Below are 15,342 nucleotides of genomic sequence, written 5' to 3'. Positions count from 1 at the left end.
CTGAGCCCGTTATTGTAATGGGTTTGGCTGGATCTAACCCGGCCCGACCTGAGCCCGCTTTGGGCCCGGCACGGCTCGTGCACGATAAATTTCACGGGTCGGCCCATAAATATATAATTTTATCTTATTTATATAAATATTTATATAATTATAATAATGATAATTAAATATTATACCTTTTAAATATAAACATCTTGATTATTTTATTATTTTTATTACATTATGTCATAAAATATTATCAAAGTAGTGATAAAAAAGTCATAATTTTGACATATTCAATGTTTTAAAAATAAGATTATCAAATGTGTTGTAGTATTTTATTTATTTTATTATTATAATTAGTTATATAAAATAAATATTATAATTACACAATTTTTTTATGTTAATTGTGTTTTATGATGCTAATGGGCCAGGCCGGCCCGCTTCTTGATCCGTTTCAGACCCGAGCCCGGCCCGATATGTCTTGGGCCGTGGGCCGGGCCAACCTTCATATTTAAGCTAATGGGTAAGCCCGAATCCATCACAAAAATAAATTATCCGGTTCGAGCAGGAACATACACGGTTTTGACCCGCTTAATATGGGCCCAGCGGGGCCGGAAAACTGGTTTGCCACCTCTAGTTGCGCATGGTGTGTAGTTTGACTTGTTTGATATGATTACGTTATTGTTAAAAGGAAGAATATGTCAAAATGTTACATTAATATTCTCTAGACTCATAAAATTTTAACAATTAATTTTGATCTCTTGACCGTTGAATTTTGAACTATCAGTTTACAAATACATAAATATTCTAAAAGTTCTTCAAGTAATCTCCAAATCCAAACTTGTCTGAATGTGAATCTTTGCATAGCATGAAATGACCACATTCACGTATATATGATAAAATCTTTGTTATGTTATCCATTTACATGAAGCAGAGTTATCTAAGAAAAGTGGAACATGTTTAATGGTAAACCAGGATTAACTGCTGAATATTATTTTGTTTTGGCTAGATTGTTGGAGATTATGACAAAGAAGAGTGCATTTTGATTTACCAGAAAAGAAGAAGGTGAGAATTTTTATGCATTGACAAAGCGATCAAAACCTTGATCCCATAATAATCAAGATTTAGAATATGCTAATAGTCTAGGGACAGATGTCAGTTACAAAATGTGCAGTGACAGACTAATGAGACTATACATTCTGTTTTGTTTTCTATTAATGAAATATCAGATTTCAAACAGAGGATTTCTTCAAGAAATGAGGGCAGATCGGTAGGTAAACCCTCTCTAGGTAAAACAAGATTTTCGAATTCCCTCGCTCATTTAAAATTCAAATAATTTCTATAATTTTTAGCTCAAATAACTCTTTTAAACTGCATTTATAATTAAAAAAGTGAGAAGATAGAAAAATAAAATATCTAGATTTGTAGAATTTTTAAAATAATCTCTAAACTTTATTTCTTATCAAAACAAATTCATTATTTATCTTAAAAAATAACAAACAAAAAAGAATGATAAATCATTCATGTTTGGTTATGACATTATGAGATTTGATTTAATTTTCATTTAATTATATATATTTGTATTTAATTTTATAAAATAAAATAAATGAGCTATTAGAGTTAAGGCTATTTTATTTTAGAAATTTTGTGTTTTCATTCTTTATAATATAATATTTTAACCAGCTACAAATGCCTCCCATCTTTGTTCACCTTATTTTTTGCTTTTCCTTTACTGTTTCTCTCTCACTCTTCCTCTCCCTCTCCCTCTCTCTGGTTTCCTCCATTGCAAACCAAGCTTCTTCCTTTCCAGCTTGCCAAGGCCCCTCAAGGGATTCACAGAGAGAAAACACCCACCAACCATTTTACCCACCTTTTCTTTTGAACTCCCCTTAAAATCCACCCAACATATTTTACATTATATATAAAATTCTCTCTCTCCCTCTCAACTTCTTCTCCCCCTACATTTCCCCTTGAAAAGATTAGATTTTTGTCTGGCCTTACCTCCCTCTTTTCTCATTAATTTATGATTCTCTGAATTCCCTTTGGCCCACTTGAGAGGCCACAGCCCTCCTCTACTTGCAAACTACTCCTCTCTTCATCCTTGGCTTTTTGGACATCTGGGTTTTGGTGGGTTTGTGTTATTTCAGGTCTACATTGGCCTATCTATGCTTGTTGAGTCTTAGTTGGCTAAAAAGGAAGCTCCTTTTTCTCTTCTCTGGGTGCTCAAGGAAGAAGATCAAGGGGGTTAGCTTAGATCCCTGCAAAGGTAAATGCTTTCTTCTTTGTATGAGTTTTTAGATAGACTCACTCTAATATCTCTTTAATGGGTCTCTTACTTGGATCATAAGTGATGCTCTTTCAGATTTTCCTAGTCTGTTTTGATAAAGTTTCGATTTTTAAATTGGAAATTGGGTGTTTCCTAGACTTGGAATCTGGAATGTAAAGGGTTCTTTCAGTGTGTTAATGGGGATTTGCTTCATTGGTTAAGACTTGAGATTTATCCCAGAAGAACTACTTTAGTCTTGTGAAACTACTAATGCCAACGTAATCAAGCTGCTTAATTTTTTAATTCTATTGTCAGGCTGATTAGTTCTCTGCCAGATTCTACTTTGTTGGTAGCTTAAGTTTATCTTTTGCCGTAGGACTATTTGAAAATGAAGTCGAGAATCTAGCTTACATTCTGAAATCCTCAAAACTGAGTTTAACAGAATTTTGTTTATAATTGTGGTGATTTCGATGTTACATAACACAATGAATGCAATTAGTAAGCCTCTAAAAAACAAACTAGCAGTGCCAATGTATTCTGCCTTCTTCAGCAAACATATTTAAGTAGTTAGTATTGGATCTCTGATCATTCTCAAGTACTGCGACTAACTTCATTTGTTTCCCCTATCTATTCAGGTTGGAATGTCTTGAGTTTTTTCTTTCTGCTGGCACTGAAACTTTGAGCATCAAGCCAATTTTGTTATCTAAATCCAGAGGATCAACAATGTCATCTGACAGTTCTTTGAATGTGCAATTATCGAAGAAGATATTGGGTATAAAACTATGGGTTTTGATTTGTCTAAGTGTTGGTGCATTTATTATCTTGATCCTGTGTTTCTTATCCATCTGGGTGACATTTCGGAGGAAATCTAGAAGATCTGTAGACAAATTTTCAGTCAGCCAAATACCACCCTCGAAAGATATCTGGATTGATAGGGTAGGGACTCAGAGTAGACATGATCACCCTGATAATTTATTTCTTACAGTACATGATAAAGCAACTGATAAGAATTCAGAGAACATGTTAGCTCATTTAGGCATGAGCAAATCAAGTGATCCTGACAACATGAGCCAGTGTAGTTCAGTTTATCACCATGAGAGGGCATTCAGTTCACAGTCAGGAGACGAAGGAAGCTCCGGGACTGTCCGAAAACATCCATCATTGTCACAAGGAGGACTTGTAACGGCCTCTCCTCTAATTGGTTTGCCAGAAGTTTCTCATCTTGGGTGGGGCCACTGGTTTACCCTTAGGGATCTGCAATTTGCTACAAATCGATTTACTGCTGAAAATGTACTTGGTGAGGGTGGATATGGGGTTGTTTACAAGGGCAGACTCATAAATGGAACTGAGGTGGCAGTGAAAAAGCTTCTAAATAACATGTAAGTATAGAACTCAGATGCATAATTGTTTATTTAATTTGACACTTGTGGTTAAGCTTTTTAATTGCATTTTTTTATCTGGTATGTAGGGGACAGGCGGAGAAAGAATTTAGGGTTGAAGTGGAGGCTATAGGCCATGTTCGGCATAAAAATCTTGTGCGGCTTCTCGGTTATTGCATCGAAGGGGTTCACAGGTTGGTGTGATTTTTTATTTTTGCATTCATTATGTTATTCTCCAATGACTTAATATTGTATGCCAGGACAGTATATGCTAGTATAGATTATTTGTAACGTTCTCCACATCTGTTTTCCTAGAGTGCTTGGCATTTGGATTTCAGGTTCGTTTTTTATTTTACTCAACAAGTTATTTTTCTCTGCATAGGATGCTGGTGTATGAATATGTAAATAATGGAAACCTAGAACAGTGGCTGCATGGGGCCATGCGTCAACAGGGCACTCTTACTTGGGAGGCCCGCATGAAGGTGATTCTTGGCACTGCCAGAGCGTAAGTAATTTTTGAGCTGAAAGATTTTACATGGTTTTTTTTTTTTGCGTTAAAATTAAGGTTTCATTGATCATATAATAGTTCCAAAAGCCCAGTCATTTGGATCCTACTAAGGCACAATATCATACTCAGTATCTTCATGTGTGAGATTATTCTAGATGAAAGCATTAGCATGCACGCAGATATTTTCCGTCTTGAAGCATTAGACTGACCAAGCTTTTATCATATTGCATAATTGCAATAATTTGATAAGAAGTTTTTCAACTGCTGAGAATATGGTCCATCATCTAGTTCCATTGAGACTTTAGTAATGATAAGACTCAATTTGAGACCAATTTGGGTGATTGAAAATCATGTGCATATTGACTTGCAGGCTTGCTTATCTACATGAAGCTATAGAACCAAAAGTTATCCACAGAGATATAAAATCAAGCAATATTTTGATTGATGATGAGTTCAATTCCAAGGTTTCAGATTTTGGGTTGGCCAAACTTTTGGATTCAGGGGAAAGTCACATAACCACTCGAGTAATGGGAACATTTGGGTATGTAATCATATAAGTACCAAGTTTGATAATATATCTGTAACATTTTTCTTGATGTGAGCATAAACTGATCTGTTATGCAGTTATGTGGCACCAGAGTATGCTAATACTGGCTTGTTAAATGAGAAGAGTGACATTTACAGTTTTGGTGTCCTCCTTCTTGAAGCAGTTACCGGCAGGGACCCCGTGGACTACGGTCGGCCTACTAATGAGGTACACATTCTAAGACTATTCCTGAAATTGTCTGTCTTCACCATGTACTGGTTATCATGTGTTTTGCTAGAATGCATAGGATTTTGAGAAGGATTTCTTCATACTCATGGCAGGTGAATCTTGTTGAGTGGCTGAAACTGATGGTAGGCGCAAGACGAGCAGAGGAGGTTGTGGATCAAAACCTTGAAGCAAAACCTAGTACACGGTCTTTAAAACGTGCCCTTTTGGTTGCACTTAGGTGTGTTGATCACGAGGCAGAGAACAGACCTAAAATGAGCCAGGTTGTGCGTATGCTTGAAGCTGATGAATACCCATTCCAAGAGGTACCAATCATCATCTTCCTTAGAAATGAACTTTAGTTGCTTTATTTGGTTCCTGCTGTTTACACGAGAGTACTGTTTTTTATATGTGGACTACGTGCAATCACCTTTTGGAATTTGTCTTTGATTATTAGATGTGGCAGATAATATGACCTTAGATAGGGTAGCCATGAACTAGGACTGCTTTTTGCCCTCTTTAATGTGTTGGGAGTATTATGTAATTTGACTTATTCATTAGTGTTATTATAAGCTTCCATAGTTCTATTTGATCTTGATTTGTCAGATGAGTGTTTAGTTCGGGTAAAACAGGTGAATATGTTACCCCAGTAGGTCAATTTAATACGTGCTGCCAAATAGAGGCTTTAAGTATCAGTTTGTTTCTTTTTGTATTCTTGATTGTGTGTGTGTCACGAACGTGGAATGCAAGGTGTTCATTCTGGTGGTCTGTCAGCCTGTTTATATTCAATAATTACTAGTCAGTACTGCCCGTGTCACTACGCAACAACCTTGTTATCTACTCTAAGCCTTGGTGCAGTCATTAGCTTGCAAGTTCTTATTCATCTAGACAGAAGATACTGTTTTTCTTACCTTGTTTTCGTATTGTGCACTTTGTATACCCTAGAACTCTTTCCACAGTTTCAGTGTATAACTTGTCCTGATATACACCAAACCACTCATGATGTTGTGGGAAAGTCAGCGCATTTTGGTCATCAAACTTTGGATGGTATGACAAATCTTATTTTGCTAACTTGATATTCAGGATCGAAGGAACAGAAAGACTCGTACAACAAGCATGGAAATTGAATCTTTGAAGGAAAATTCTATCTCAGGTGATACAGAAAACAAGCCAGGGGATCTGGAGAACCAAATAGCCAAGACAATTCATGCATAGGACTGACGAAAAACATAATCTACATATACATCTCAAAGTGTCTTTTACAAAATATATATTAATTCAAGAGAGGGGATTTGGATTGGAGATGGCCATGGCCTGCTTCAACCATGAAGCATTCGACTCTGATTCTTCGAGAATGAAGGAAGGGTAACCCCAACTCCATTAGCAGGGAATTTTCAGAGAGGGAGGGAGAGAGAGAGAGCCCCTTGTTGTACAGACGTTTCTTGGGGAATCAATGAGCTGTTCATCATACAATGATTGTATTTTTTTCTCTTTTCCTCCCCAAATTTTTAGGTCATTACTGTTCTTCATTTATGAAGGTTGAATGGCTCCCATTACTTACTATTTACTCTATTAATTTAATTTAAAATTTATCATGTTCTATCCAAAAACAATTGCTAATGATGAAGATGATTGGCTTTCTCCCTTTTTACAGTTATATGTCGTGCCTTTTATCACGGTATGGTTATGCTTGCTCCGTGCTCCATGCTCTTGCTTTTTTTTCTTTTAGAATTTCAGACGGTCTTTACATTAACAGTTGGTTTAAAGTTTTAAACCATTAGGCCTTGTCTGCTGGGATTATGTTTCACATCCAGGCTCTGGTTTTCATGATGAACTATGATAATGTTGGTATTGATGATGTATCTTGTATTAGGTTTCAATCTTGAAAGCAATCATAAAAAGCTATACCCTATCTTGATGGCGAAGTTCTTGTTGGGTCAGCTTCAGCTTGAGAAAAAGGCTATGCTGATGGGGTGGAATGGGAAAAGCTACCAGCTATGTTGGAATTTGGGTTGTCAAGCTTTTGTCTCTTTGGCCCTAGACATTTTAACGGTCATCTTTTAGCAACAATTCTGTGGTTGGAAGTTTGGATAGCAACAATGTTGCCAATGGGGGGCATTAGACGATGCCCTATTCATTGATCGTGTTGTATCTAACTCTTCCAGTGAGATTTCAATATATTGCAGAGTTTGCACTAATGGTTCGGCCGTGGATAGGAATCGAAATTACTGACCAACAGTTAGAGATAAGTAACAAGATACTGAAATTTGTTTGTGCAAAGTTTTTCGCTTTATTTTGTTGAGAGGAATTTTACTAACCATCAAAGATTTACAAAGAAGATGGAATATCCAACCTGGACTTGATTGCAGGATTTCTCTTCAACTCGCTCCTAGACAAGGTGACCGGCCGGAATTCTCAAAGGCAACTTCCAGTCTGGCATTTTAAATCTCAAAGGGGTGAAACCATATAATGTACGTTGTCGTTTCACGGGATCTCTATCTCACTGTAAATGGACAAAGCGAGAGGATTTGGAGCAAGAACATTGCCAATGCGCGCCTTGATTTCACAATGCAGCTATACTGGGGCGAACAGGATTGTACAGACTTTATATAGGGTGAGTGATATGTAAGATGGTTGATTAGTTGGTAATTAACTAGTTTGTATGCATGAAAACCTTATCGTATCATGATGCATTGATCTCCAAAAAAACTGCCCTCGCTCACTATACAACTGGCGTTTACAAGAGTTATTTAGATCAATATGTGTGTAGACACTGCACTTGCAGTAGTACTCTACAGTGCACCCAATATTGATCCCGCATATTAAAGCCTCAGCGGTCCCCGCTCGCATACTCTACGATAAAATTGTAAGTGCTTACTAGCTAGTAGAGTAATAGTTTTTTTTAAAAAAAAAAATTTTATAAAAAGGAGTCGTAGTTAAGTTAAGGGTGTTTTATTCATACATTCTAAAATTGCACATACGGCTCCTTATTTTTTCATACTAATTTTGACAAAGTCAACATAGGTGAAATGACCAAAAAGACATTAAAATTACAAATATAAAATAAAATAAAATCTCAATTATTCTTCCACATTTATGTCTTATGAGAATAATTTTCTGAGTTTCTTATAAAAAAATTCATATTTGATACATGAAATTGAAAAAAAAGTCAAGTAAGATTTGAAAATTAGAAAACACTCAATCCAATTAAATTCCTTAAACCATTGCCCATATTTTTCTTAAAAATTACGACTCGTGCCACTCATCTTTTCTCCTCCAATAACTTGCTCGAACCTCATTGACATCGATGGCAAGTTATGTAATTCTAGGTTCTTTTGATTTTTTACAGCATTAATTTATTTTGGAAAAGATTTTTTTTTTCAAATTACATACTAACTTCGTTTACTTGGTCTGTCAAAGGTCTATGTGCACCTTGGCGCTTGGAATAAGCCTCCCTTTATTGTTGCCGAAATGTTGGGGATGTTGTAATTTTTTTTAATCTTTTGCGTCACTTGACTAAGGCTTTGTGAAAATATCTCATCAAGTATTATGTGTGGCCGACCACATTTGACAAAAGAGATCGTCCTTTGGTGGAATGGCTTAGGGTGACTATCATCTTGAAGCTGCTATGCTTGGGATGACAAAGATAAATAGAGATACACTACAAAGGTAACTGCGATCAGTACAAGAATTCCATGTTTTGTGCAAAGACAGTGTTTCATAAGGATCAACCCAAAAAGAGATCATAAATGCGCAAGCCAATATAATAAAATCTTGTGGAATGTCGTAAAGGAGCAGCGTAGATTGGTGATTGTCACCAATGACTGGATGATGTGAAATGCTTGCGGTTTATTTCAGAGGAGATAACTGAAGAAAGAGGGAAAACATGCTCTCATCGGCAGTTTCAACCAAAGAAGAGAAATCTCAAGTATTGATCTTTTGTGAAATCTCACCACTAAACTCTAGACAAACTATGTCTGAGAAGACCCACAAACACTCCTATGTCACCAAGTATTTACATATAAATCTGAGAGTGACATAGAGTATTTATTTAATTGATTTGCAATTGAATAGCTAGATCCCATATGGGTAGTAAGTCTTTATTCATCTCCCTATTAGGGATCTACACTATAAAATTCTTCAAGAATTTCAGTAAGCATTTATTTGCTTGAACATCTTCCATTCCTCAAGTACAAGACAAGATCAAGATTAACAAACTACAAAATGAAAATAGTGGGCGCAAAATTTGTAGTTGATCGGATACTTACTCATTCTCTGTTGTAGTTAGCATCTCCATGAAATGGTTGAAATCGTCTGGATAGGAGTTCCCCAAAGATTGAGACTGAGCAAACTTGAACAGTGCTTATGTGTACTCTATCAGTTGGCTCTGAACATTGTTGATGTCTGGGCACGTTGTCCACATCATAGATTGTATCAAATATCATATATATTGTATTGTATTGTATTCAATCTTCTCAAAACTACAAAATGAAAAATAGCAATACTCTTGTAGATCTTACGGCTTCCAAGTCTTCCAAATGAGAGAGAGAGAGAGAGAGAGAGAGCGTAGAGAGAGAGAGGAGAGAGTAGAGGTGAGAGAGAGAGAGGAGAGAGAGAGAGAGAGAGAGAGAGAGAGAGAGAGAGAGAGAGAGAGAGAGAGAGAGAGAGAGAGAGAGAGAGAGAGAGAGAGAGAGAGAATTATGTGAAATTTTTATATTTTATGTCACATAAACATGTAATAAAAAGGTCGTATTTGGTGGAGCAACTCTGGATGGATAAGACTAGATCGTTGGATAGACGAGTGCGCATACTTCAAGGAGTCCTCACTTTAGTATATGATGCGTAAGTGAGAGGAGATACATATGAGTTTGACTGCCCCGCTAACCCTCAATTATTGGCCAAACTCGATAAATCTAGAAGTACCTAGCTATTTTCTACTAGTGTGGGTAAAGTCGAGGACACCCTGAAGTTGTTCGATGAAATACTTCAATCACAACCTCTCCCTCATGTTATTTCATCCAATCAAATCTTGTCTCAACTATAAACAGTAAGCATTTTTTAGCTTGAACCACTTCCATTCCTCAGGGACAAGACAAGATCGAGATTAACAAACTATAAAAAAAAAAATTACAAGCGTAAAAAATTTGTAGTTGATCAGATACTTACTCATTCTCTGCTATAGCTAGCATCTCCATGAAATAGTTTAACTCGTCTGGATAGGAGTTCCCTAAAGGGTGCAGACTCTGAGCAAACCTATAGAGTACCTATAAGTCCGACTCCAAACATTGGTGATGTCTGGCACCTTGTCCACATCATAACTACTGTTTGTACAGACTATGATGGTGTCAAGGTACCACACGCCGTGCCACTTACATACCTGCATCATGTTAATTGATGTGTGAGTTAAGCATTTGTAATATCATATCAAATATCATGGACTTGTTTTATATTGAATCTTCTCAAAACCACAAAATGAAAAAAAAAAAACAGTATATACCTTTACAGATTTGCATCTTCCAAGTCTTCCAAATCTAGAGAGAGAATTATGTGATTTTTTTAACATGTAACAAAGAGGTCGTCACTACTACAAATCTTCCCAATAGCACCCCTTAGACTTGCCACCAATGTGACATCAGTGCCAATATACAACATTAACACACTAATATTAATTATCAGTTGGTTTTTTTTTTTGCATGTCACTAGTGATCGGTGTGTATGATACACACTACATGAAAACTAATATTATCTTAATCCCTAAAACAATATTAAGGGTTACAAACTTGTAAATTATGCATGTAGTGGAGCCGACACACATGCTTTTATCAGCTTTGTTGATACCTTCTAATGAAGAGCTGATCCAACGCTTTAGACACAATCCCTATTTCCTCTTTCTCTCTCTAAATTCAGACTCAAACATCTGAACCACTAAATTGATATCTCCTCTTCTTTAATTACGAAGTTATTCTGAAACCAAAGAAGCCTCCAATCTGAAACAAAATTCATATTGCAAGGGCTCTGACTTCCCCGTCTTCTACTAACTTCAATCTTTTCAGCTGCCATGTCAGAGATCTTCAACTTTTACCGGAGCTTGAGGTATTTGCTCTTTAGACTATTTTAGATTCAGATTTGATGAATCAGTTCTTTCTTCATTTTCATTTTTGTTTAGGATTTGTGATACTAATTTTGCTTTCGATGTTGCTGAGGGTCCAGCGCGTCGCCGCCTACATCCCGGCCTTTTACGAGATATTCGACTAGATTTTGGTCCCAACTCTCTCTCTCTCTCTCTCTCACATTTCTAGAGCTGATAAGTGGTGGTGGTTGTCTTAGATCTAGAAGGATCTGTTGTATCCGAGGAATGAGTCTCGCCGGGAGGGCACTAGATCTGAGCGGCCATGGTTTTGTGTGGCATGCGAGGCCTCTATGTTTCATCAGCGGCATTAGGAATTGCCCCAACAAAGAGCAGGAGCGCCTTTGCGTCAATAAGGAGCTCAGCAATGTTCGTACTTGCTTCAAAAACGAAAAGGTACGCTCCGCTTCCCCCACACCGCCTTAGGGTTTGGCCCTTCCTTTATTGTATTCTTGCTGCATTTGGATCTTAATTCCTTCGTTGCTTTGAAATTTGGGGGATTTTTTGGGTGTTACGTTTTGGTTGTTGAGATAGTTGGGAATTTTAATCTAATCGATCAATCTACGCTGATATTTCTTTTATTCCAAAATCATAGAACCGAGTTGGACTTTGGAATGATCTTTGAGTCTCTTGGATATGGCTAAAATAAATTTATTTGATTTGATTCTATGATGTTTGTGGACATAGTCGAAGATTGCCAAATGGATGAACCTTATAGAGTGCATAAAATCTAATCTTTTATCCTTGTGTAACTGAATATTCTACTATTTTGATGAGTAAATGGCTACATATGATGACATTGATAATTCCAGTTTTGTGCCTTTAGTCTGTGTCAACATGACAGAAGTAGCACAAGAGGGAAGGGGAATTCCCAAGAGTCCTAGAAGGTCAAGCTGCTACGATGCCTACTGCGAAAGGATTCAGTTTTAAGAAGATATTACTACATGAGCTTCAAGAGAATTTAACATATGCATTTCCAAAAGTTACAATTTCGTATGACAAGCCCTTCATGGAGGAAAAGGTACTTGCACTAGTATTGTTATTGTTCATCTTAGTTTCAATTCATCAATGACATGATTTATCAGGATTATATATGAATTGCATGAGCTAGCTGAAATTCGACATTGCAGGTCCTCTAACCCTCTAATATCATTGTTATATTTGGCAGTAATTGAGATTGCAGCAGATATATCTATTCTTGATGCAGTTAGGACTCTCTCAGAGCACAAAATTATCAACTCCAATGATCACTCTGCCGGATGAAACCTGTTCAGATTGAAGATAAAGGCACCTTGGGATCATAGATTACTCTGTCGTTCTTGTTTGGGTGTTGGAGAGTGCGGAGCATGATACTAGAAGTCCCTCTTCAGCTAGTTCTATAGCAACTACAACTGGTGGAATTGGTGGTGCAAGAGCTGTTGGAGCCATTGGAGCTGTAGCATTGGGGGTCATAGGCCCTGTTGCGGTTGCAGGCATAACTGCTGGTGCAGTTGCTTCTGTTGTGTCCGGTAGTGTTGTTGGATAGATAGGTGAAATTTGCTACATATTATTTGCAAAGCTTTCATAAAGAATGATAATAGCCATCTAGGATACAAAGAACATTTCTTGTACGTGATAGTAGTATTGGAAAATCTATAAGAACAACTTTTGTAGAAAACAATGGTAATTAGGAAGGTATATATTGAATGGGAGACGTTGATCATTCTTGCATTCAAATTGTAACAGATACAACTACGAAGAATAAGGGGGGCAGGACTGCTGATAAATTGACTGCAGAAAGAGCACACTGAAATATATGATTTATTTGCTATCAAAATGGAATTCAACCAAACTAGAGAATTGCTTTCTTTAATTATAGTCAAAATTTAATATTACTAACATGATTTTGCTCACTCGGTCTCTATATTTTCTTATCCATACTGTTTCTTCACTTTCTTGTCCATACTTAAAGGGTGTTGATTACTATATATTTCAAGTATATATGAAATGCAATTCATATGATAGACATGCATAGTTTTGATATCCAGAGTCTAGTCCTCTTTATATTCATGGTAACAAAATAATAGGAAGATTATTCTATTTTCCTCAACATCATCATATGTTGTTTTTTTTATGATCAGTTTTATAATTGATTGATTTGGAGTAAATTGGTGAAGATAATGTGTTGGCCTTCTTGTTCATTTTCTCTTCCATGTATTTTTCTATATTGATATCTCACATATAATCACTCATTGGATATTTGGATTGCCCAAATTGTGTCATTGCAGAGCTTGAGAAGTTGGGTCAAATATCAATCGACTCTGAGGTAGTTTCATATGTTTTCTAATAATTGTTTTCATGACCAAAAGTGTTGGAAATTTGAAGTATATGCAAAATGCTATTCATTTTCATTGTTATTCCGTCAGTTTTAAACTTTATTGTTCTGTAATGTCTTCTTTAATGTTATTTGAATGCCCATATAAATAACTGATATGTTATACCACATGTTTAGAACAAAAAAAATACCTTTCACTTCATTGTTCTGTCTTTTATATGTCAAGAGGTAGGTGTGTATTTTAGAAAGAACTGACTAAGTTGAGGTCATGTGCAGGTTGTTAGTATCAAAGAAGAGTTGCAGCTGATGGATGAAGAATCTTGGTGTTTATGTATTGATAGAGCGTTGGTTAAAACGTCTATAATAAACCCTGTAAAACATCATCGTTAGTATAGAATAAGCAGGGATCGTTCTTTCCGGGGAATTGAAGGGAACTCTAAACTTTTAGTGTTAACAAATAATTGGGGGTTTGAGATTGATTATTAACTACTAAAATAAAACCTAAATTACTATTTACATGATCGACTTCTCTTTAACAAATTTAAACCAAATTTATCATTACACCACATAATTACAAGTTCGAACTTATCATTCATTCTAATTCGACCAATTACATACTTTTTAGACACCAATACAATTAGAGCCTTAGGAGATCATCTAATCATGCAAGATTTCAATTAACATTTACATTGACTTAGGGCCTAATCTAAATTTGCATGCAATCGAATTCAATAACACTTAGAGTAGAAATCAAACAAGATTACATTTAAGCACCAAATCTTTGTTGGAGACATGTTTCATGTATGGCGTCACCCACCATGGTTTTACATGCAAATTTCCAGAATTTTTACCACTTTTAATCAACACAAACCGAACTTACTTAGGGCATGATTCGATTTGTGTCAATATGGTTGATGAATCTAGCACTCAAACACAATCTTAGGGATTGCATCCAACCACTAAATTCATATGCACATATCTGAAAATTATCTAAAAGTATGAGAAAGATGATTAGAACACAACAATAGAAATACAAACTCATTAATTATAAGAACATAGATTCGACATAGTCTCAAAAAAATATCAAATACAATCTGAAAATTTTAAAACATATACAAAACCAATATTTCCACATAAACAACAACTTACAATCTTTATAGACAAAGAATTGTAGATTAACACAAATAGACGAAGTCATGGAGATGAGTTGCGAGAATCACACGTTGTAGGAACCTTGGAGGTGTGTCTTCAATGGTGAAACTCGGTGGAGATGATGATGGTTTTGGGGTGGACGGCTTGGCTAATTTGTGAGGGAAGTTTATGGTGGTGTTTTGGTAGAGTTTTGGCTCTTGAATGCTAATGAGAAGTGATGATATTTGAGAGGTGAAGCCATGTATATATAGAGGAAAGATGGAGGGTTTGAAATTGCTTCTTTCTTCCTATAATAATGCCATGCTTTAATCCCTTAAATCATGGAAAGTTTTATTCCCTAAGACATGCCATGCTTTAATCCCTAAATCAAAACCTAACAATGATTCCTAGTCAAACTAGGACTCTAGACCAATTATGCGTTTTTAACTCATGTAAGCACAAAAATGCATCCAATACCGCCCAAGACTCTTACTACGACTCAATGACTCAATAGTACAACAATAAGGGCTAAACAAAGTATAAATTGAGGTAAAAACATGTTAAGAACGTCGCACAAAGTGCTCATATCAACTACCCCACACTTGGCTTTTGCTAGTCCCTTGGCAAAATAAAACTAAATAAGACACTATTGCCCCTAAATGATTGCCTCAGAATCTCAAAACACATAGTTTTCAAGTTTAAGCATTTGAATGTAAGCACATAAATTCTAAGTTTCATAAACATGCTTCATAGTATGAATAAGTAAGAAATGAGACAATAAGCACATAACATGTTTAGTCAATCCAATCCTCCTCACAAGGCATACTCTCTTCTTTTCACTCAAATTCATGGTTATCATTCACACATAAGTATATGCAAGAGAA

The 15,342-nt window shown here is 36.1% G+C and overlaps 1 protein-coding gene and 1 long non-coding RNA gene across 4 annotated transcripts; both read left to right on the top strand.

Moving 5' to 3' along the window:
- The first annotated feature begins 1,734 nt into the window (after positions 1–1,734).
- On the top strand, positions 1,735–6,526 carry LOC126800829 (probable receptor-like protein kinase At2g42960). The gene is made up of 8 exons (XM_050528236.1): positions 1,735–2,248; positions 2,884–3,627; positions 3,717–3,821; positions 4,010–4,132; positions 4,506–4,676; positions 4,760–4,889; positions 5,003–5,212; positions 5,970–6,526. The coding sequence occupies exons 2-8, from the start codon at positions 2,972–2,974 to the stop codon at positions 6,099–6,101; spliced, it is 1,527 nt and encodes a 508-aa protein (XP_050384193.1). The 5' UTR covers positions 1,735–2,248; positions 2,884–2,971; the 3' UTR covers positions 6,102–6,526.
- Positions 6,527–10,829: 4,303 nt separating this feature from the next.
- Positions 10,830–12,827, top strand: LOC126799911 (uncharacterized). 3 transcript variants are annotated; one of them, XR_007672666.1, is made up of 4 exons: positions 10,830–10,979; positions 11,097–11,147; positions 11,214–12,034; positions 12,182–12,827. It is a non-coding gene; the product is annotated as an uncharacterized LOC126799911 (long non-coding RNA). The 3 variants fall into 3 exon arrangements; XR_007672665.1 differs by having other exon boundaries at positions 11,097–11,409; positions 11,840–12,034; XR_007672664.1 differs by having other exon boundaries at positions 11,097–12,034.
- The last annotated feature ends 2,515 nt before the right edge of the window (positions 12,828–15,342 follow it).

This window comes from Argentina anserina, chromosome 6 (assembly GCF_933775445.1).
Source record: "Argentina anserina chromosome 6, drPotAnse1.1, whole genome shotgun sequence".
In the NCBI taxonomy this organism is placed as follows: Eukaryota; Viridiplantae; Streptophyta; class Magnoliopsida; order Rosales; family Rosaceae; genus Argentina; species Argentina anserina.
This window is presented reverse-complemented; position numbering and strand designations above follow the sequence as displayed.

Coding starts and splice junctions, on each gene's coding strand:
- LOC126800829 (XM_050528236.1), top strand. CDS start 2,972: ATGTCATCTGACAGTTCTTTGAATGTGCAATTATCGAAGAAGATATTG. Junction 4,677..4,759: donor CGAGTAATGGGAACATTTGG/GTATGTAATCAT, acceptor TCTGTTATGCAG/TTATGTGGCACCAGAGTATG. Junction 5,213..5,969: donor ATGAATACCCATTCCAAGAG/GTACCAATCATC, acceptor CTTGATATTCAG/GATCGAAGGAACAGAAAGAC.